The 22,508-nt window shown below is 46.3% G+C and overlaps 1 protein-coding gene across 9 annotated transcripts in view; it reads right to left on the reverse strand.

The window, feature by feature from the left end:
• Positions 1–22,508, reverse strand: part of RNF144A (ring finger protein 144A) — a 112,122-nt gene that overhangs the window by 27,727 nt on the left and 61,887 nt on the right. For 7 of the 9 annotated variants that reach the window (XR_012902532.1, XM_075923529.1, XM_075923531.1 and 4 more), the window contains one exon: positions 15,476–15,621. The exons of 1 other annotated variant lie outside the window; for it this stretch is intronic. Coding sequence is in view for 7 of the 8 variants with exons in the window: in XM_075923528.1 (XP_075779643.1) it covers positions 15,476–15,621 (146 nt within the window). In the remaining variant the exon portion in view is untranslated. Of the gene's footprint in view, positions 1–15,475; positions 15,622–16,010; positions 16,449–22,508 lie in introns of those variants that run through there. One more of the 9 variants, XM_075923534.1, reaches the window with a different exon arrangement.

Below are 22,508 nucleotides of genomic sequence, written 5' to 3' on the forward strand. Positions count from 1 at the left end.
GCAGATGGAACCAGTCTGTGAGGGAGCTAGTTTTAAAACCAGTGCCCTGCGCTGCTGCCTCTAATACAGAGGCAGCAGCACGGGGTGGCAGCAGCCCCTGTCCGTGGGATATCAGAGCTCCCTGCAGACAGAGGCTGCTGCTGTGGAACAGCCTCTGTTCATGGGGAGCTCAGACCCCCTGTGGACAGGGACTATTGTTGCAAAGCAACCTCTGTCTGCAGAAAGCCCAGGCTTGCTGCAAACAGAGGATGTTCTGTGGGATGCCGAGGAACTCAGTCCCCCCATGGACAGGAGCTACTGCTGTGAAGCAGCAGTATGGGGGATAGGGGGAAGGGGGAGAGGGAAGGAGGTGGATCTGGTGCTCATGGGGAGCGGCTTTTTAAGCCAGCTCCTCATGGGTACTGGCTCCGCCTAGGCTTATTGATTAATCATGTAGTCATCTACACTATGACATCCCTACTGCACAGTTGGATGTCCTATAAAATATTAATAGTATCAGACTGACAATTTCAATTTTACAGCCAGTTTAGCAGGTGAAATGATTAAACTGGTAGACAGTTTTAAGAATAGCCCTAGCAAGCCGGGTAACCTTCCAGTCTCTGGCTTTTGACGATTGTATGCAATGCATTCCTGGAGCATAAAAGGAAAATGCAAAAAATGGTAGCTTTGCTGTTTTAAAGCTCCCACCTACTAGCCTGTGTGGCTACACTATGTGAAAGGCTAGCAAGAGAAGGTGCTTAATAAACTTGAGAAGCTCCAATATACCCCCATCCCACATCACTGCTTCTCCAATGAGAAAGCTGTTCTGTAGCACATAGATAAATCTGGTTATATTTCTTCTTAGTATCACACTAATCCTACTTGGCTGACAAGCAATTTACCACACATTTAATCACAAAGAGATTTGTACAAGCAACTGATGTGATGGTGGGAGGGATTCTTCCATAAAACAGCAGCGGATTGACCATATGTCTACTAACAAGTCAAGTAATATACTACTGCGTCTATTCTCAGAGACCACCTAAATACCATGGTGACAGATGTGTGATAGATAGAGCCTTATCCCACTTACTCCTTTTTGAAAATGATCACTTTTATAGACCTGTTTTATAGGCCCGAAACAAAATGTATAAACTCAAAAAGAAATTTCCACTACAGCAATGCCAGTTTGCATCAGTCCTACAGATGAGTAACCCCCTTAGGTCAGTAATGATATGCATCATAAAATCCCTGCCCTGAGACCTAGATTTTGATGCATAGTACTTGTCACTATTATCTGGCAAGTAACACTATTACTCCTGAATCAATCAACTTGCTGCTCAAATAAAAAACACAAAACAAAAAATCCCCACATCTGCTAAGTTACAAGCAATGGATATATTCGCTACTGTTCCCTGAACCCTGCTCTACGCACTCTGTGGGGGATACTGAAAGGATCATGGTGATGGTATCAACCCAGACTGTAAAGCAGAAGGCCAAGATTTTCAGAAGTGACTGGTGATTCAGGGCACCTCAGCTTTGGGGTGTCCCTATGGGTGGCAGGTGAACCCCCGCATTAGAGAGGCAAGCCTGTTGGCCCTGCCCTTCCCCCATGCTGGAGCCGCAAAGCCTACCACCCTATAAAAGAAAAAGCACCAGCCTGCCCACTGCCACACTCCCTAGCACCATACCGAGTTGCTCCTCTGGTCCCTGAGCACCAGGCTGGCCACTAGTTGGGCTGGATCAAGCCTCCGGGCCCTTGAGCATCTTGCAGTGTTTGGGCAGGCCTAAGTCAGGCTGGACTCAATCCTCCCAGACAGCAGTTACCCTAAGCACCTCAACCCCACTCATCTGCCGGTTCCAGGAGCAGTCCACTGGCTCTCTGTCTCACTCTTCACTTCCCTGTCCCTGGCAGGAAGGACATGGTGAGCAGTGGGGACTTTTGAGGGTGGAGGTTCTTGGGGAAGAGAGGGCTCTGAGGTCCAGCTGACTGGTGGCAGGTCAGCCTTCCCTGACCTATTATGCCCATTGCCCAGGGGGTGTCCAGTTTGAGACCTAATTTTTGGAAAGTACTGAACATCCACTTATTGAAAAATCAGATCTCTTTAAGGGCAGCCATAAACTGAGATACCCCAAACCATGTCAGTGCACCTGGCAGCATGCCAGGCAGGCAATGTGGCTGGAACTAGAAGAGGAAAGGCTCTGACACTACTTCTTCACTTCTGTCACTAGCCCTGTGCCCCTCTTTGGCATTTTAGTGAGGGGCATGTAACCATGTATACCCCTCCCACATGCTGCCCCAGTTATGAAATTTCTGATTTAAATAGCTGAAATAATGAAATTTATTATTTTTAAACTCCTAAGGTCATGACATTGACAAAAATGGACTGTGAATTTGGCAGGGCCCTAGTCATGTGCCTGCTCCTTTCTCCACTGCTGCAGCAACTCAGCTCCCTCCTCCCCCTCTTTCCCTCAGGGACTAATGCAGTGCACTATGCAGATGAGCATTCCTCTATGCTGTGCCTTGCTGAAACCTACTACCCTGGCCAGCACAGCTGCCATTCTATTGCATTAGTAGACTTCAGCACTAGTTTCAGCAAAGGGAGGTGCCTGAAACCACAGACTTCAGTCCCGTACAATCCTCCTTGCTCTATCATCAAGGAAGAGGTTGTGCAGAGAGAGATTTCTCCACAGAGAAGCCCTTTTGGTTTCTACAGCATAGGACATGTAGTAGGGCTGAAGCTAATTATCCTTTGAGACATTGTAATTGATGGCTGCGGAAATCATTAGCATGCCAGTTTAGGATCAAGAAGCAGGAACTAAATAAGCTCAAAAACAAAAGCCTGTTTCCAGTAAAATAACTCAAGTAAGAAGAGGAAGGGAAATACTGCCCTTGGAATGTCAAAAATGGTTCAGTGTAAAATTAACACCGTCAGGATTCACCTTTTTTGTAATGCTTCTAAGAAATCAGCTAGTTAACAATAGCTGAAAGAGCAAATGCCTGGAATTGTATGTATTTATAACTATCAGCACCAAAACAGGAAGTGAATCCACATATACAAAAAAAAAAATCTACATAAATTATTTTGACCCATCCCTTCTACCTTCATAAATCACTTGTTTTCTTAGAAGATAAGCACAGGGACTTATTGTCTGCACTGTTCAGAGTACCATGAGGCCAAAGTCCTGCCCACAAAAATGAAAAATAAATAATACTCCAGCACATACTGAAAATCAGTTCTGAGTAGATAACATGTAGTCCTTTACACTGCTAACTGACAAGTTTGGGGTCACAGATTAATCCTAATCACTACATTCACCACACCCCTTGCATCAGAGGTAGCAGCACAGGAGGGGGCAGGCAGGAGCCGATATGCATGGAGAACTGGCTTTTTATCTCCCCTCCCCCCCCACATGCTGCCTCCCACAGAGGCAGAAGTGGGCGGGGGGAGGTGTCAGGCAGAAGTCAATGTTTGGGGGGGGGGGGGGAGGAGACAGCTTAAGAGCCAGTTCCCAACAAGCATCAGCTGCCACAGAGCCACCTCCTGCCCTCACTTGGCTGCTGCGACAGAGAGAGGCAGCAGCATGAGGGCAATAGGAGGGGACAGGTGGAAGACAATACAAGTGGAAAGCCAGCTTTCAAGCCAGCTTCCTGATGAACTGCTTGTGCTCCCTGCACTTTGCTGCTCTCCACAGAAGCAGCAGCAGTACAGGGGAGGCAGGAGCCAGTGCTCAGGGGAACCAGTTTGAGAGGCAGCAGTGAGGAAGGGAGGGGAAAAGGCAGGTGGGAGATGATACACACAGGAAGCTGGCTTTCAAGCAGACTCCCTGCATGTACTGGCTTCTGTGGAGCTGCCTGTCCCACCTTCCCGCTGCTGCCTGTGTATCAGGAGTGTGCATGGGGGGTAGGAGGAAGGGCAGAAGGGTAGCTTCTAATTGCCCCTCTGCATGTAAACGTGTAACTGCTTGAAAAATTCAGCTGCTACACATTTACAAAAACCAAAAAAAACCTCACACATCCACCCACCACACCATCTCTAATTCTGCTCAGCATGGGTTTTTTTGTTTGTTTGTTTGTTTTAAGCATTCCCTATAAGGTTCTATTGGGTAACTATGGATTGTTTCTCCACATTCAGTAGTGTGTGTTCCAAAATACTGGTAGAACCTGGCCAATACTGGTAGATACCTGGTACTTGGTATCTAAGTACCTAGTCCACCTACACAAAGGAAACATAACATAGCTCTGAAACGTGTTCTTTTTTCTGGTCATGTTGTGTGGTGATTGGAGGGAAAGTGCTTTGAGCCAGAGTGCCTATCTCCTCTGTGGTCACCTGTAAACTGGGCCCTCTGCTCTCACTCACAGCTGTGTCACATTTCCAAATGTGAGTTCCTGACACACTCACATTTTCAAATTAATTTCAGGAAGCATCCCTGCTCCAAGCCCAATGTTCACTCTCAGCAAGATGTTTGAAGTAGAAGAGCATGGGCCCACTCTCTTCCCAGCCCCTCTCCTGCTGAATCCCAAAGGAGGAGAACAGGGCATGATCCTACCCCACTAAACTGGTCCTCAACCTCCCCGCTCCTGCTACAGTGCCTCAGGGTGAGATGAACTGTTCCCCTCCCTCAACTCCTATCCCTTCTCCTCCTCACTGTTACAGCAAGGCCTTGGGGAGAACAGCTCTGTCCCTGACTTACACACCAGCCCCAGTTCACTCATCTGTGCTACCTGGGCTCCCACACACTACTGCATCCCCACACTTCAAATCTATTCCTCCACCCTGTCTCATTGGCTGCCAAGCCCCACATTCCCACTGGCAAAAGCAAAAGCAGAGCAGAAGCCAACGACATTAACAACAACCTTGTGTGTCGCACAACCATGCATCAGCTTCTCTTATTGGTTCACATGTGTGGATGACATAGAATCATAGAACCATAGAGCTGGAAGAGACCTCAGAAGGTCATCATGTCCAGCCCCCTGCCCTAGACAGGACCAATCCCAACATGTTTGGTTCTGGGCAGTGTGGTTTTTAGATGGGAAATCACATTAAATCAGGAGTCAGGAAACTGAATTTTCCTCAACATTTTGAGAAACTTGGTCAGTCTGATCCCAAGTCCCCATGAATCATAAGAACACTGTACTGGGTCAGACCAAAGGTATATTTAGCTTAGTATCCTGTCTTCCAACAGTGGCCAATGCCAGATGCCCCAGAGAAAGGTAATCAATCATCAAGTGATCCCTCTCCTGTTATCCATTTCCAGCCTCCGACAAACAGCGGCTAGGGACACCATTCCTACCCATTCTGGCTAATTGCCATTGATGGACCTGATCTCATGAATTTATCTAGGGTTTTTCTTTTTACTGCTGTCAAAGTCCTGGGTCTTCACAACATCCTCTGGCAAGGAGTTCCACAGGTTGACTCTGTATTGTGTGAAGAAAGACTTCCTTTTGATTGTTTTAAAACTGCTACCTATTAATTTCATTTGGTGAGCCCTAGTACTTATGTTATGGGAACAAATAACTTTTCTTATTCACTTTCTCCATACCTGTCAGATTTTATAGACCTCTATCATATCCCCCCTTAGTCTCCACTTTTCTAAGCTGCAATGTCCAAGTCTTTTCAGTCTCTCTTCATATGGCATCCATTCCAAACCCCTAATCATTTTGTGTTGCTTTTCTGAATTACAATACATCTTTTTTGAGATGTGGCGACCATATCTGTCGGCAGTATTCAAGATGTGGGCACACCATGGATTTATAGAGAGGCAATAAGATACTCTCTGTCTTATTCTCTATTAGGGATGTTACATTTTGATTGACTAATTGAATAGTTAATAAGGGCACCTCTGCCTTTGAAGTGCAGAAAAAGCCCCAGGACTGTTACTACACTTCAAAGGTGAAAGCGCTGTGGGTAGCATCGGCAGTCCCACACTGGCCCCATGCTCCCTGCAGCGTTTCAAAGCGGCAACACCGTACAGAGACTGAGGTCAGCAGGGGAGTCCCCAGCTAGCCCTGGGCTGCACGCAGCATTTCAAAACGGCAGCGTTGCATGGAGCCTGAGGTCTGGCCCCAAGCTCCATGCAGTACTACTGCTTTGAAATATCCCCTCTGACAGAGGTAGCGGGTGGGGGAGGGAGCGATTAGTTGATTAGTTCTTCACATCCTTACTGTGGACCTCTCGCCCCAGCCAGGGAGCTCTGGCCTTATTCCCGAAGCTCCAGACCCGTTCTGGCTACAGCGGTCAGGGAACTCCAGCCCCAGCAGCAGCCAGGGAGCTCTGGCTAGGGCCAGGGAGCTCTGGCTCCACCCCTTTGCCCCATCCACAGAGCTCCAGCCGCAGAGTTCTAGCCGTAGAGACAGGCAACTGCAGAGCTCTATCCTGGTTGCACAGCTCTGGCCTTGGCACTCTGGCTAAGGTTGCCAGATGGTTTAAACAAAAAATACCGAACAGCCCCCTCCCGCCCCCCAAAAAAACACGCCAGGCAAAAATTCTGTTGAGAAAAAAAGGGGGGGCAAGAAGGGGGGGGAGGAGAAGGGGCCAAAGTTGTTAAGAAGGGGGGCAGGAAGGGGGGGAGGAGGGAAAAAAAAGTGTTGCGCCTTTAAATGGTGAGGTGTTGCTCCTCACTCACCCACATCCACCAGACACAGCAGGGAAAAACTGTCCCCACCGGGCTTCCATCCGAGGAAAGAAGAAATACCAGACATTTCACTTGTCTGGTATTTTCTGGTTTGTTTTTTTTTACCATATGAGGGACCCAAATAACAGTCTGGCTAAAAACCAGACACCTGGCAACCCTAACTGGCCCCAGCAGAAGCTGGGTCCAGAGAGAGCCCGGTGTCTGGGACAGTAGTGGGGGTAGCCTGGAGCCCTAGCCTGGTGACAACACAGGCCACAAGGAGAGGATCCTTCCTTGGTATAGCAAATCCCCTTGTTCAGGACTAGTCAGGTCCCAAGGTGCCAGACCAGCAAGGTACTCAAAAAGTAATACAGGTTGTATTTGGCTGGCTGTTCTTCTAACTCCTTTTGGCTTTCCCTATTATATTTTTACATGTAATTTGACAAAGTTTAGGCTCCTTTCTATTTTCCTCAATAGGATTTAACTTCCACTTTTTAAACAATGGCTTTTTATCTCTCACTGTGTCTTTTATTTGATTGTTAAGCTACGGTGGCACTTTTTGGTTCTCTCACTGTGCTTTTTAAATTTGGGGTATACATTTAAGTTGGGCTTCTATTATGGTGTCTTTGAGAAGTCTCCATGCAGCTTGCAGGGATTTTACTTTTGGCACTGTTCCTTTTAATTTCTGTTTAACTAACCTACTCATTTTTGTGTATTTACCTTTCTGAAATTGCTGCTGAGGTGTTTTTCCCACAACGGGGATGCTCACTTTTATTACATTATGGTCACTATTTCCAAGCAGGTCAGTTATATTTACCTCTTGGACCAAATTCTGTGTTCCACTTAGGACTAAATCAAGAATTGCCTCTCCTATTGTGGGTTCCTGAACCAGCTACTCCAAGAAGCAGTCATTTAAGGCGTCACAAAACTTTATCTCTGCATCCCATCCTGAGGTGTTCTAGTGCTCTTCTGAAAATTGTTGTCAGGCAGAATTATGACACAAGACTACCAAAACCACATTCAAACACTGCTCAGTACGGTGAATCACCATCAACAATATTTACAAGTCAGAATCCAAGGCTACTGTAGTAATTCACCAACTGTTCTTAAATTTACCTTTTCAGCACTTCTATTATAAAAAAAGAAAAAAAACAAAACCCTGAAACCTTTCCAAAGCAATAGTAAATAAGTCTGAGGATTTTGTTGAATAAAATATATAGTTCAAGAGAATGACATTCAATTTTATTTTGATTCATGTAAGCTACATTTATCCTTTACATATTTTAATCTTTTTACCTACAACACTGTATGTAGGAATGAATTCTAAAACTGTTGTTATACAAACTGAATGCATTTCCCCGTATGATGCAGTTTGGGGACAACTTCTTATGACAGAACAGGATGAATGTTGTTGGTGTTGGAGAAGCCTATACCTGCAGGAAAAAAGTAGCCTTCACTTTACATATTCCAAACTTATACAGATAACAATACACTAGTTTTCATGGCATCCAAATGATGAAGATAAATATTAACCTCATGTTGCAACATGATAGGAAAGAAAGAGGTGAACAGACAAGTTCATTTCTCTAGGACTAGACTACTTCATTGTTATTGTGGTAGCACTTCGAAGGGCCACTTCCCCATGGATCAGGAGCAGATTATGCTGGATAAACACAACAAAAACACAACTCCACTGTTACAGGTATCTTGACTAACGAGTCTTTATATCGGTGTAGTGAAAGGGCTCAAGGAATCACAACGAAAGGTGAAGAAGGGCTCAAGGAATCAGAAAGAAAGGTGAAGAACAATTCTGAGTTAACACAAAAAAAACCCTAAGTTTGCTCAATAAGGCCCCAAAACTGAGTAGCAAATTCTGTTATTTTCCCAAGAGCTGGTGGGGATAGGGAAACAACAGTATTGTTACAAAGTTATGAATTCCTATGAATACTGACAAAGGAAAGTCTCTTTAAAACCCCACACTTTAAAATGATCAGGATAGCTCCTTTCAGTGGAGGGGACAGAGGACCCTGCTTTAGCATAGTGCTCTCTCACAGCAAGGCGATGCTTTGCGAATGCAGGTTTCCCCCAGCAACCAGAGATAAACCAGTGCCTAATTGGGAAAGAAGCCAACCTTACCTGGTGGCTTTCCCCCATTTAGCCTGCAGCCGCACACAAAGGGGGCAGAGGAAAGATCTGTAGCTTTGAAATGAGGAAGAACAAGATAATTAAGTCTCTCTCTTGGCTGTCTCCCAAATCAAGACCCAAGTCGTTTTGAGCACTCTGTGTGCTAGTTACGATGGCAGAGAAAAGCAATCACTGCCAGCTATCAGAAGATCAAGAAAGCTAGGATGGAGAGACTACATGAGAGCTGGGCAAAATACGGCCTGAGGGTCTGGGATGCAGACCTTCCTGCCAGGACTCTCAGGCAGGTTGCTGCTGCAGTTTAAAGAACAGTCTGTGTGGCTCTCTGCTCTTCAGGGAGGAAGAGGCTTTGTGTGATTTGTCCGCCCCCTGCCCAATCCTCAGCGTCTATTGGCCAGAAACAACCGGTCAATAGGAAATGACCCTCAGCCAATAGGCGCTGAGGGATTGGCCATGGGGATGGGGACAGCACAAACCACCTACTCCTCCTGGAGCTGAGAGCCCTGTGGAGGTAACAAACCCGCAATTTCAAGCAATCTGGGGTTACAGCAGGCAGTTAGGCCTGCCAAGCAGGTTGATCCGGCCCAGTGGTCCTGCCACTCCCCTGCCCCCAGGCCAGTTAGGAAGGCAGGAGGAAGTGCACAAAGTTTCCTCCACCCAGCAAGGAGCACGCGGTGCTTCTGAGCACCACGCACTCCTGCAAGGATGGGAGGAGACTTCGCATACTCCCCGCCCCCAGATCAATCGGGGCCTAGGGGCGAGGGGAAGCACACGAAGTTTCCTCCATCCTGCCCCCACCCTGCAAGGAGCACACTCTGCTTAGAAACACCATGTGCTCTTGGCAGGGCAGGAGACTTCGCACACTCCCCTGCACCCAAGCCCTGATTGGCCTGGAGGCAGAAGGGAGAGCATGCAAAGTCTCCTCCCACCCCGGGGCATGGGTGCCTAGGGGGAACCTCTTGGGGGTGGGGCAAAGACTTCATAGGCTCCCTCTCCCCCAGACCAAGCATAGTCTGGGGGTGGGGAAGCAGAGAAGTATTCTGGTCCCCACCCCTTCCATTTGAGGCCCTACTCCTTCCAGTACAGCATGGGGTCACTTCAAAAATTTCTAAAGTGGTCCCTGGTAAAAAGTTATTGCCCACCCCAGCTTTCCCTATGATCAACACTCAAAAGGATATTAATAGCAGGTAACAGCGGGGTAGCTGTTAGACTGAATCTGCATAAGCGAGAAGTCCTTTGGCACTTGATGAAGTGGGTCTTTGCCTATGAAAGCTTATGCTCCAATAAACCTGTTAGTCTATAAGGTGTCACAGGACTTCCTGTAATAACAGGTAGTTTATTTTTCTTCCCTGTTCCCTACATTTTTGTTACTATAGCACACTACACAGCAGCTGAAATATTCCAAGAACACACTGTGTACACAAAATTTAGAGGGAGCTCATAGTTACTGTATGTGCATTAACAATCATACTGATAAAAACCCCATAATGGAGTACTGCACTAACAATCACAATTGCCTAAATATAATACATGGGAAATTGTAATGTCTTGCTGCTACTCTGCTGATAAGGCATAATCTGCTCCATTCAATTCACTGGCAAATCAGCCTGTAAACAAAAGGAAACAATACCCTCATTTTTTCTTTCTAAATGGCAATGTTGTGCTGTTGTGTTAGGAGGAGGAGATAATCCCTCATGAGCTTCTGACACCAGCACTTTTGAGCTAATTCAGGGGACAAAGATTCTTCAACGCTATAATATTTCTGTCTGTGCAAATTTATACATATTGATCATACTGCATTGAAAGACTGTTTTATGAGTAAAATACTCCTGCTCTCTCTATATACAGTTATTTAGAAAGTGAGTCTAGAACCAACAGAAAAATTATCACAAAGGTACCATTCACATTTTCAACCAATGTGCTAAAACTATTTTTGTGCATTGTCATGATATTAAACACATACTGAGAAACACTTTGCTGGTGTATTTTCACTGATACTGGTGGAATTGTAAAAGGATTAGCTGGTCCACTGTATTTAGAGCTTAATCCAAAGGCCAATGAAGTCTATGGGAGCCTTTGCACTAATTTCAAGAGGTTTAGGATTTTTCCCTTAATAAAACCAATTGCAGACTTCAATGTAATTTGTTAAACTGTAAGTTCTTTAGGGCAGGGAGCCAAGGCCTTGAATTTAAGGCATTCATGAAATCTCTGTTGAATTCCCAGCTCTGCCATAGACTTCCTGTCTAACCTCCTCAATTCTCCATCAGCATAAGGAGGATAATATTTCTCTATCATCACAGGGGATTGCAAGGATACATTTTCTGAGGTCCTCAAAAATTACTGAACTGAGGGCCTGTAAAGATGAGACGACTCATCCCCATAGCACCTCCAGCTAGTTGCTCTAGGAATTAGCTCAATCATTCAATAGTGCATCTTTCTCATCTGTCGTCAGTCTTGCTTCAGCTGTCTCGACGCTCTGGACCTGCATCATTTACTGGACTGCAGTGTCCTCTTTGACGCATGCCCCTATAGCTGTGTCCCAACTCTGATCTCTACCACTTCCAGAGGAACTGGCCATCCTCAATCTGGCCCCACACTGCAGTGATGGATTGCAGCTCATAGCTTATCCCTTACCTCAGGGGTAAACTGCAGTTCTTTGCTGGCCATTTCTGTCAGCAGCCAGTGGGGCAAAGGGCAGGGATCCAGGCCCACCCAGTACTCTGGCACCGGGCCCAGGGACCCTTAAGTGGCACCCACTTCCTTCCTTCCTCTGCTTCCCTCTATTGCAGGGGTGGGCAATAATTTTTGCCCAGGGACCACTTCAAAATTTTTTTGAAGTAATTTTGAAGGAGCGGGGCTACCCTATCCCCGACAATGATTGATCTGGGGGTGGGGGAGCCTCTTTGCACCCTCTTCACACTAGGCACCCATGCCCTGGAAGAGGCTTGGCATGCTCCCCCACCCCCAGGCCAATCAGGGTCTGGGGGCGGGGGAGCGCAGGAAGCCTCCTTCCATCCTGCAAAGTGCCACGGGCTCCTTGCAGGGCTGGGGCAGGGTGAAGAAAGCTTCACGCAGCTCCCCTGTCCACAATCCCTGACTGGCCTGGGGGCAGGGGAATGCACAAAGCCTCCTCCCCTCTCCCCCCGTCCTGCAAGCAGTGTGCAGCGCTTCAAAGCGCCATGTGCTGCTGGCAGGGCTGGAGAAGGGTTTGTGCACTCCCCCGTCCCCAAGCCCTAATTGGCCTGGCAGCGGGGGAGCAGCAGGGCTTCCGTGTGCTGGATCCACCGCTTGGCGGGCCGGATCCGGCCTGAGAAGGCCCTTTTGCCCACCCCTGCTCTACTGCCTGTCTTCCCTGGGCCAATTCTCTGGAGGGCTTGAACCTTCCCAGCTCTTTATATCAAGGGTGCCATTTGGCAACTTATCAGTTGGGAGCACCCTCTGACTTTGCTAACTTTGTTTGGTACTCTTAAAGCAGCTAGTCCTTCCTCCTAGCCCTTCAGACAGACACTGACCTCCGCTCTGCTGAGTAGCACCCTATACCTGGGCTGCTACAGCAAGCCCCCTTCTGATTGGCTCCTAATAATCCCATCCCTGGTTGATTGGTATGCGTGCATGCTCCATCTACCCTTCTTTAACTCCTTTCCCTGACAGTGGCGCCACAGTGTTGAGCAGGATACCAAGGATAAACAAATACTAATTCTAAAAACGGATTAACTTATTTATCCAGTTCAGTAAGGTACATTTAATGTCTCCATGTTAAGTTTACTTAAACGGTGCCATAGAAACCGGTTAACAGCATTTCCATTTATCACTTTAATGATATATCTAGAAATAGAAAACAATGATATTCTACCAGGCAAAGTGAGCAACAGAAGGAACCATGTCACGGAAACATCACATGGTGGGGCAATTGTCCACTGGGCTATCATTTGGAAGTTACAGTGAAATTAAACTAAAATATACAGCAACTGATTTAGGGAATAAACATGTGTAAAAACCTAGCTATGAATAGAAAAACCTATCTTATGGGCAATACAGAGTGGTTTTACATTAAATTATTTTATACTCTTTTGCGTATTTGATCAATCGCTGCCTACTGTAGCCAGACACGAACCCCATCTTGTTCCCCCCCCCAGTGAGCAAGAGAAAGGCAGTCAGCCTTTGATGCCCTGGGAACGCAGGTGTGGTGCCTGTCCCTGACTCTACCATAAACAGAAACCAGACAGTAAATGGGCTAGCTGACGACTGGGAGGCCTCCCGTCGCCCTGATGGCTAGTATCAGTAATTGACACGCCTGCACTGTCTCAGGAGAGGAATCTTCGCCCATCACATACCAGAGGTGCCCATTGTCTGCATTTTCCCAGGTGTAAATTATGCTTTGCACCCTTCGTGGGAAACTTGGCATTCAAAGCCATTTTTCCTAATTGGCCACTTGAGACCAGGAAGAAGCCCATGTGACCCAAGGGGTATAAAGAGGGTTTAGTTGCCCACCCCATTTGAGCTCCAATCACTTACACCTGCTGGCAGGTATTGATTGTCTCCCGAGGTCCGTGGGACACCCAACCTTGCCCTACTTCTTCCCGAGGGATTGAGAAAAAGACGCTGGCCACGCCAAGTCTGGAACGCAGGGGTGAGAATTGTACCTGCAATGTGTTTTCTTTATGTGTACACTTTAATTGTCACTCTGTTGTAAGTTTAGTTACTTTGTTATAGTTTTCTTAAGTCAAGCTGCTTCATTTCTATTGTAAACTGCCTTTGGTAAGGTGATTTAGCTATAAACTTTGGGAATAAGTGGGGTGCCCTCATTCACTTATAAATATATATATACACTGAACCAAGTTTCTTTATTTCTTTTCTCTTTCTTTCTCCTATAAATAAGCCAGTGCGTGTCAAGCTTCTGACTTGAACCCGTGCTGCTGTACCCGAACCGAACACAAACAAAAGAACTTCAGCCGGTCAAAAGGGACAGGTATAGGAAGAGCTTGGGGGTTTTGGATCGTGTCGCTTCCAGGGGACAGATCCGTTGGGGCACCTCTCAGCCTCCCCAGGCTGCCCGCTGCGAAGGGATTTCTGTATCCTAGCAGCTAAAATCTGAGGTGTAATAGGCTCTTCCTATAAACTCGGGGCATCTGAGAGCCTGTTGGCTGCCCTCTGCGACGGGACCCCAGTCCTAGCAGTAAAGTCACAGATATTAAACTATTTTTTGGGGCGCCCTCCAGCCTCCTAGGCCGCCCACTGCAACAAGACTTTGCATCTCAGCAGTTGAAGACTTGGGTGTAACACACACGCACACACTGCCCTGACCATTTCGGCTGACACCTACACAAATGCATAATGAAGCACAGTATTTGTTCCATTCATAATGGCATGCGTGGTGTGGAGAGGTATGGCTTTGTTGGCATTTCTGAAGAGGTAGGTGAGGGGCACGGTCTATTCCCTCAGACGGAGTAGAATGTAGCAGCCTACCTGCTTAATGAATTGTTCCCATTGTTCTAAGTGAATTCCCTCAGAAGAATAAAACAGGCATAAAAATTTTACATTACATTTTACATTGCCAGAGAAGTAGAGAGAGGATGGCCTAACAAACGTTTACAGTACTTTAACAATTAGAACTGGTCTAAATTTTTGGACTGAAAAAGTTGCTTATCAAAATGTGCTCTGTTTGCTATTGACCTTTCTGAAGATGGTCAGTATCCAGTATAAATTGTCAGTTTAAGTCCCTAGCCTTCACTTGCTCATCAGTTGTTTATCATGTAATGTTGAATATATAGCTGCATATATTTGTTGACTAATAACAAGAAGTAAAAGGTCAGTACTAGTTACATTATCATTAAACAGAGGAGGTTTGGTGATTTCCTCCAGTGCTCTTCACTCCTGTTCACCACCCATTGTATAATAGTTTAACTAAATTACCAAAATAATTGAAACCAGACTGACTACGTTACATTATTTTGTCTAAAATATGCAGAATTTTAAGATCTTGTGCACAGAATTGTTCATTTTTGGCTCAGAATTCCCCCAGGAGTAATGTATAAGTAAAGTGATCAAGGAGGTTAACATCCCCATGGAAATACTTCTTGATTATCCCAATTGTGCACCCTCTTTTTAGGTGGGTCACAAAATTAGTTACTAGCTCTATTTTTTAAAGTGTAGCACACTTATTAATTCTCAGTTCAAAGCATCTAATAGCTGCTCACACACTAACCAAAAAAACCCCAAACATATTTGACAAGACAACTTGTAACTCCGTGGTTTTTCATCTTTTTTCATATATAAAGAGTGAAATTCACAGAAAGCCTGAATAAACCAGATGAGAGAAAAATCAGAATGTCCTCTCTCTCAATCACAAACAGGGCATGGAGCAGCTCTTAGACTCCTTACCACAGACAGAATTCCACCTCCTGGGATATAATAGGATATGTAATCCTGACACACATTGAATCCGTGTGACACTGCAGCTTTACCAGCTAATTCCTCTCCTGCCACTGGTCACATTCTCAGCTCTACTTGCTCTCCACACTGGGATACGCGAGCCTGGATCTACAAGATTTTCACAGAATGGGCATTGTCTATGGCCTATCTAGGGAATAGGGGTACTATGACATTGCAGCACTTCCAAAATTTGTGGGTGAACTGTGTTCTACTAAAATCTACATAACAAATAATGCCTCATTCTGACCTGAAGATATAATAAGTCTATAATTTATGTAACCATACGTAATAAAAAAAGCAAACCAACCAGAGTACAGAAGATGCATTGGCATTGTGCTATTGTCGTCATCTGTTCCACAGGATATTCCCCAAGACAGAGTTTACAGGACACCAAAGGGTCAAGTACCAAGTCCCAGGTAGGCCTGTATCTTGCTGTAGTCATTGCAGAGCAATCTAAAAGAAAAAACAAAAAATAAAAAAACCCGCTTCCATCAGAAATCTAACTACATTCCTAGGCAGCAGAAGACCTTATTTTCAACATCCACTGCTATCTACTAACTGTTAGGAAAATAAACATAGTAAATTATTATTATTATATGTACTGAAGTAGAGTACAACATACTATGCATCCCATACCTGAGAGAACACATGAGCTAGAAAGACAAAGGACAGAGAAAATGTGGGAAAAAGGGATGTAACATACAAGAGAAGTGATCGCTTGTTGGCAAAAGTAACATACCTTTAGTAGAATATTTTCCTTTGCTGCAATTACACACTTTCAACTACCCCCACCTTGCCCTGTCCACAATTCTGCCCCATCTTTCTTTCCCCACATCATATACCTGCTTTCTTTCACCTGCATTTGATTCTGCATCCTTCATAATGACCAGAAACAAAGCTCATTGAAGTTACGGAGGGAATTACAAAGGCTTTTACAGGCCGGTATGTGGGGGAGGAAGTGCTTGCGAAGGATGTGAACGCACACCCCCAGGGTTTGCCATGGTCACCCAAGTAAACGTGATGGGGAAGTCAGCCCCCTCCCCTACACCAGCGTAGCAACAGAAGCTGCTGCATCTCAAAATTCACTAGTGAGGTCTATTGAACATGCGCGCTGGAACTGAGCATGTTCAGTAAAAGCTACTGTTGCTGCTGTGCCCACTTAGATTTAGAAGCTGTTTCTGCCTCTTTACAAGCATTAAAAAGAGGTTTAGGGGCAAACTGTGGTGGGGAAGATGGGTGGGGTGTGAGCTGGGGGCAGAAATTAACTGCCTGGGTTGGGGGGTTAAGTAATTTTAGGGTGAGGAAGAACAGGGGCTGGAAGGGAAAAAATCTGGCATGGGTGATTAGAGTCGGGATGGGGGGGTAGCGGGGAGATGCTGCCAGCCCCTGTGCTGAGGTTTTTCCCCTATAGGGAGAAGAGCAGGGGGTTTACAGTTACCCACGGGGGTGAGCCCCCTGCCAAGTGTACAAAGGCAGTGGTGGTGGAGGGGCACAAAGGAGGGAATTTTTATTTTGCCTCTCAGGGTGAAAAGTAGCAGCATGGGAGCAAAGGGCAGCTTCCTGACTGTGCTCTTAAAGGTACAGCTGCCCTAATGCCTTGGCTCTCACTTCTAGCCCCCGCAGCACCTCTCTCTCTGCATTGCTATAGCACAGGACACAGGGTGCTTTAGCAATGTAACTGCAAGTCCTGCTCCCAATAAAATTAATGGCCAAAATTCATTTAGTTTGACCTACAGCTTGTCAGCTTCCCTGTCCCTGAGAGCTTGCCAGCTAAGGCTAAGCTAACACTAAAAGAGGTTTGCTGGCATAGATTTTCCCCACGATGGAACTCTCTTCCTTTGTGTGAAGGTCGCCCATAGACTTTAGACTGAGGTATGGATTTCACCTTGGTTGTGTGATTCTTGGCTAATTATTACAAGAATGCCTCACTCTTATAAAAGCACTTTTCTCATCTATCCATTTCCAAGTGCTTTACAGAGGAGGACAACATTGTTAGCTTTATTTTGCAGATGGGGAAATGGGCGCAGAAAAGTGATGGGACTTGTTCAAGGTCACTTGGTGCTGTTCCCAGCCATGCCCTGGCCTGGCCTGCTAAGATCTCCTGAATCCCCCATCTTGTGCCACTAGGCCAACTGCTGCGTTGGGATCACCAGAAAGAGAGTTATAATGTGGGTGCCCATTTCCCAATAGTAGAAATGTCCCAATACCCTATGCAGGGGTCTCACTGGAAAGTGGCAAACTAGTGTAAGGACCCTGTTCCAAACCCTGCCACAGCCTTTGCAATACAGCATTTCAGGCATTCTCTAATTCCCAGTGTCCTGAAAGGCAAAGCATAAATTTGAGCAGCCCTATGACTGCTCTTATTTGCACTAGGACCAAGTGCAGGCATGTCAAACTGGCGTTTGGAGGGCTGCACACGGCCCAATCGAAATTTTTTGTGGCCCTCCAGAACATTTTTATAAAGGAATAAAGTGCGGCCCACTGGCTGCTTGGAGCATGTAGCCGAGTGCAGATCACAGCCAGCCGGGCTTCTCTGAGCCGCAATGACTGCTCACAGCTGGGGCCGCTCTGCGTACGGCACTCGGCATGTGCTCACAGCCAACCACTGTGCTCACACCGCCCCAGCATGCCTGAGGAAGAAACGTGTGGTGGCAGTAATGGTGACTCCGGGACCCAGGTATTAGGTTGGAGGGGGGTCTGGGAGTGCCTGGCTGTGGGGCAGAGGGAGGCACTGGGTGGGGGCGGGGGAGCCTGGCTCTGGCAGAGAGGAAGGGGGTATTTTGTTAATATTTTGTTTCATTTATTCCCAGACAAAAATCACAAAATATATACAGGCAGTCCCCGGGTTACGTACAAGATAGGGACTGTAGGTTTGTTCTTAAGTTGAATCTGTATGCAAGTCGGAACTGGCGTCCTGATTCAGCCGCTGCTGAAACTGATCAGTTTCAACAGCGGCTGAATCTGGATGCCAGTTCTGACTTACATACAGATTCAACTTAAGAACCCCAGGCGTCCCCAAGTCAGCTGCTACTGAAACTGATCAGCAGCTGATTCCAGGAAGCCGGGGGCAGAGCAACTCTGCCTCGGGCTTACTGTAGTCAGCGCTGGTCAGTTTCAGCAGCGGCTGACTTGGGAACACCTGGGGCAGAGCAGCTGGGGTGGTGCCGGGTTGGTCCAGTAGCGCCGAGGAGCGGCGCTACGGGACCAACTCAGCAGCGCCCCAGCTGCTCTACCCCAGGCATCGTGGGCAGAAAAGCCTGGTCTGCTGAGGTGGAGGGGGCACTAGCTGCACCTCTCCCCCCCCCCGCCAGCAGACCAGGGAAACGTGGAGCAAAGCCGCGTAGGACGCCCGCAGCGGGACAGCCCAGACGCACCACGGCAGTCCCGCTGCGGGCGTCCTCCGAGGCTTTGCTCCCCGTCTCCCTGGTCTGACCAGCAGACCAGGGAGATGGGGAGCAGCTTCTCTCACCCCAGAGAACGCGGGCGGCGGGACCGCGGCTCATCTGGGCGTCCCGCCGCTCCCGTCCTCCGGGGCAAGAAAAGCCCCGTTCGTAACTGCGGATCCGACATAAGTCGGATCCGCGTAACTCGGGGACTGCCTGTATATTATTAATTTTATATCAAATATATGTCAATTTTTTGCAATTGCACGAATAATTATATGTTTATGCAAAATCTCAAACTTACAAAGTATCTGAAATTTTCATAGAAGAGTGTTCTATTTGATTAACCCTGGTCTATATTTCTTTTTATTTAAACAAAACAAGTAATGTATCATAAAAGTTAAAAAGTACCTTAAGTTTATATTTAAATATAAACTTAATTTTCTATGAGAAAATAACAATTTTACACATCAAATTTATTGTATTATATTAAAACTAGACCTGAAAAAATATCATAAAATATACCTGAAACATAACCTATAATGATAAATAATTACGACTTTCCGATAAAGTACATTGTCTTTGGTGGCCCTGAAAGCTATCAGTTTTCGTTTGTGCAGCCTTCAGTAAGCTTCGAGTTTGACATACCTGACCTAGATAAACCTTCACTTGTTTCATAAATGGGGAACATAAAAGCTTAAAGCTACATTCTTTCCTCGCCAATCCTGCTGCAAGATCAGGGCTGGGACAAACGAGAACTGGGTCACGTGTGTCTAGAACAGCATATGAAGCAGCCTAGCATAAATGAATTAACAAGTGAAGTGAAGAGTAAGGATGTTAAGAAGCGGGTAACTGGCTAATCGTGTAATCGATACAATTTGTATCAACTATACAATTAGTCGATAAGGGGAATAGTAATAGAGATGTAGCCATGTTAGTCTGGTGTAGCTGAAACAAAAGACAGAACTATGAAGCACTTTGAAGACTAACAAGATGGTTTATGAGGTGATGAGCTTTCATGGGCCAGACCCACTTCCTCAGATCAAATTGTGGAAGAAAATTGGCATGACCACTTCAGAGGCAGGAGCTATTGCCAGAGCTTCGGAGGGGGAGGAGAAAGAGCCGGTCAGCAGAGACAGCGCCCAGCTGGGAGGACGCAGGTGGGAAGACGCAGACTATTGTGAAGCGGGTAGGAAGTAGCCCAGGCAGATTTCCTTTTCTTTTTTCCCCCCCTCCTCATTCACTTTTTGTCCTGGAAGCCAAGTGAAGCTAGGAATGCACCTTTGTTACACATACAACTATCCAAATGCCTATGCATATGACAATTATGCAGTTATCCTATTTAATTGTGTGCATGCAGCCTTACTGTGCATGCAGAGTTGCCATCTGCCCATTGCTGCATGTGCAAATGTGATTCAAGGTGGCATTTATTGTATATTTAGGTTTTGGGAAAGGAGACAAAATGCTAACTGGCCAAGAACACAAGTTGTCAAAGAGAAAATTTAAAAAACAGACTGTACCACTTTGTCAGTATCCCTCAGGGTCTTGTCTACGTTTCTCCACTATTTTGTTTTGCTGCATCCTTCCTCTCCTTTGGTGACCTTACATGGGTTCGGTTGTCCTCATTCTGGCTGAAGTATTCAATGCTTTTTTTGCCTTGATCTTTACAGACAAGGTCAGCTCCAAGGCTGCTGCACTGGGCAGCACAGTATGGGGAGGAGTATGGGAAGGAAGCGGGCAGCTCTTAGTGGTGAAAGAGGAAGTTTAAAAAGCCAGTTCCCCCAGCACCATCTCTGTGGGGGTCAGGAGAGGTAGAGGCACAGCGAGAAATGGCAGGAGTGGGGACTGAAGCAGTCTCCGCTTGCACTGCTTCTACTGTGATTCTGCTTTTGAAATGTTCAAGAGCCCTGCTGTGGCTTTTGTACATTTCAAAGGCTCAGGCACCACAGGGATCATGGGGCTAGCCCCCCCCCCCCCCCCCACTGGCCCTGCACTCCCTATTGTAGCAAAAGCTCAATAGCTCTTGTAGGCTAATTAACTAATCAAATAGTCAATGGGATTTCCATCAACTATTCGATTCGTCTAAATTTTTCATCCCTAGTCCCAATCAATGGTAAGACATAGTGTGAGGTATCAATGGTAAGACATAGTGCGAGGCAGTAAAGGATAGGCTTTGTTTCCTTATCTATTTTCTGGCTAAAGAAATGTCACTATGGCATTTTCAGTGCTGGAGAAAGCATTAATATACTTTGGCAAAGGTTTTACTCATGGCAGAAATTATCAGAGGCAAACAAACAATGTTTCAGTTCAGCCATTGTTAAGTCACAGGATTTTTAAGTAGTAATTGCAAAGTAGTAATTAATTGCAAATTCCACAAGGCTTTTGTGGCTGCATGTGAAGTGCTGCTTATGCTGTTCAGTGGCAGGCCCTGGTTCAGAAAGCAACACTTCTATGGTTGAAAAATTAACAAAGGCAAAGAAATGTACCGGACCATTATTTTTTCATACCAGTACTGCCCCCGACACCCGCATTTTTCTTCTTGAATTCATGCTTCAAAAGGCACCAAGTTGCAATCACCTGTTCTCTTGGATGAGGTAAACAATCAGTCTTTCTCTCTCCTACCCTTCTCTAAAGGGGTTGCTTATTTAAAAAGAAAAGCATGGCTCTTCCCTCTCTGGGATACGTACACTGCCTCTGCATTGCATTATTAGAGCCGAATACAACGCAAATCACGATCTGTCCAGAGAGACAGTCAAAGGAACAATTTGCAGTTGAGTATTGCTTCCATTAACAGCATCTAGTCATTATTACGGTAGAGCAGCCATGCACCCTCCTTTGTAGTGGAGGTTGAGACTCGGATGGCTGAAGAACAGACAGGCGGAAAACCTCTACCCTGGTGGCAATCACCTTTGTGAACGGATCAGTATTCACTATGCCCACTCCTAAAATTGCATGGCAAGAACCAGTACTTGCTGATATATTTGTTCCTAGTACTAGTGACAGGCTGACCACTGTACTAGTTTTATTTTAGAGACATTTTAGAGAGATAATGAGAATGGGCTAGTACTAATTCATGCCCCAGTATCTATTAGATCCTGGATATTAGGGATGTTAACATGTAGTCATTTATAGGGATGTTAGCATACAGTCAAGTAAACAATTAACTGTTAAGACTAGGTTAATCCTATCAACTACGGGTAGGTCTAGACTACATGCCTCTGGGGACAGAGGCATGTAGATTAGACTACCCGGCATAGGAAAATGAAGTGGCGATTTAAATAATCGCCGCTTCATTTAAATTTACATGGCTGCCGCGCTGAGCCGATCAGCTGTTTGTCAGCTCAGCGTGGTAGTCTGGACGTTCCATGGTCGACATCAAAGGCATCTGTCGACCTCCCAGGTATGCCTCATCATTTTCCTATGCCGGGTAGTCTAATCTACATGCCTCTGTCACCAGAGGCATGTAGTCTAGATGTACCCTACATGCACTCCCCCACCCTTGAAGCCTCTGCAGGGTGGGTGCGGAGGATTTGGATGGTGACCCGGGGGAGGGAGTTTGGGTGCAGGAGGGGTTGGGGTGCCAGCACCAGGTAAGCACCTCCTAGGCAAAGCCAGCAGCCTTTCAGCACCCCAGGGCAGGCTGGGCTCCCTGTCTACTGCAGCCCCAGATCACTTTAAACTGCAGGTTTGTTCCCTCCACATGGTTCTCAGCTCCAGGAAGGGAAAGAGGCTTGTGCTGTCCCCATCCCCCAGGCCAATCTCTCAGATCCTATTGGCTGGTTGTTTCCCCAGGACGTATTTTGCCCAGCCCTGGTGTAAAGAGGCAGAAACTCAAGCAGGTGGTAGTTTTTTGCCCCATACAACCTACGTATGATTTAAATGGGGGAAAGAATAGTTCAGTGGTTTGAGCACTGGCTGCTAAACCCAGTGTTGTGAGTTCACTCCTTGAAGGGGCTA

This window comes from Pelodiscus sinensis, chromosome 3 (assembly GCF_049634645.1).
Source record: "Pelodiscus sinensis isolate JC-2024 chromosome 3, ASM4963464v1, whole genome shotgun sequence".
Classification (NCBI taxonomy): domain Eukaryota; kingdom Metazoa; phylum Chordata; order Testudines; family Trionychidae; genus Pelodiscus; species Pelodiscus sinensis.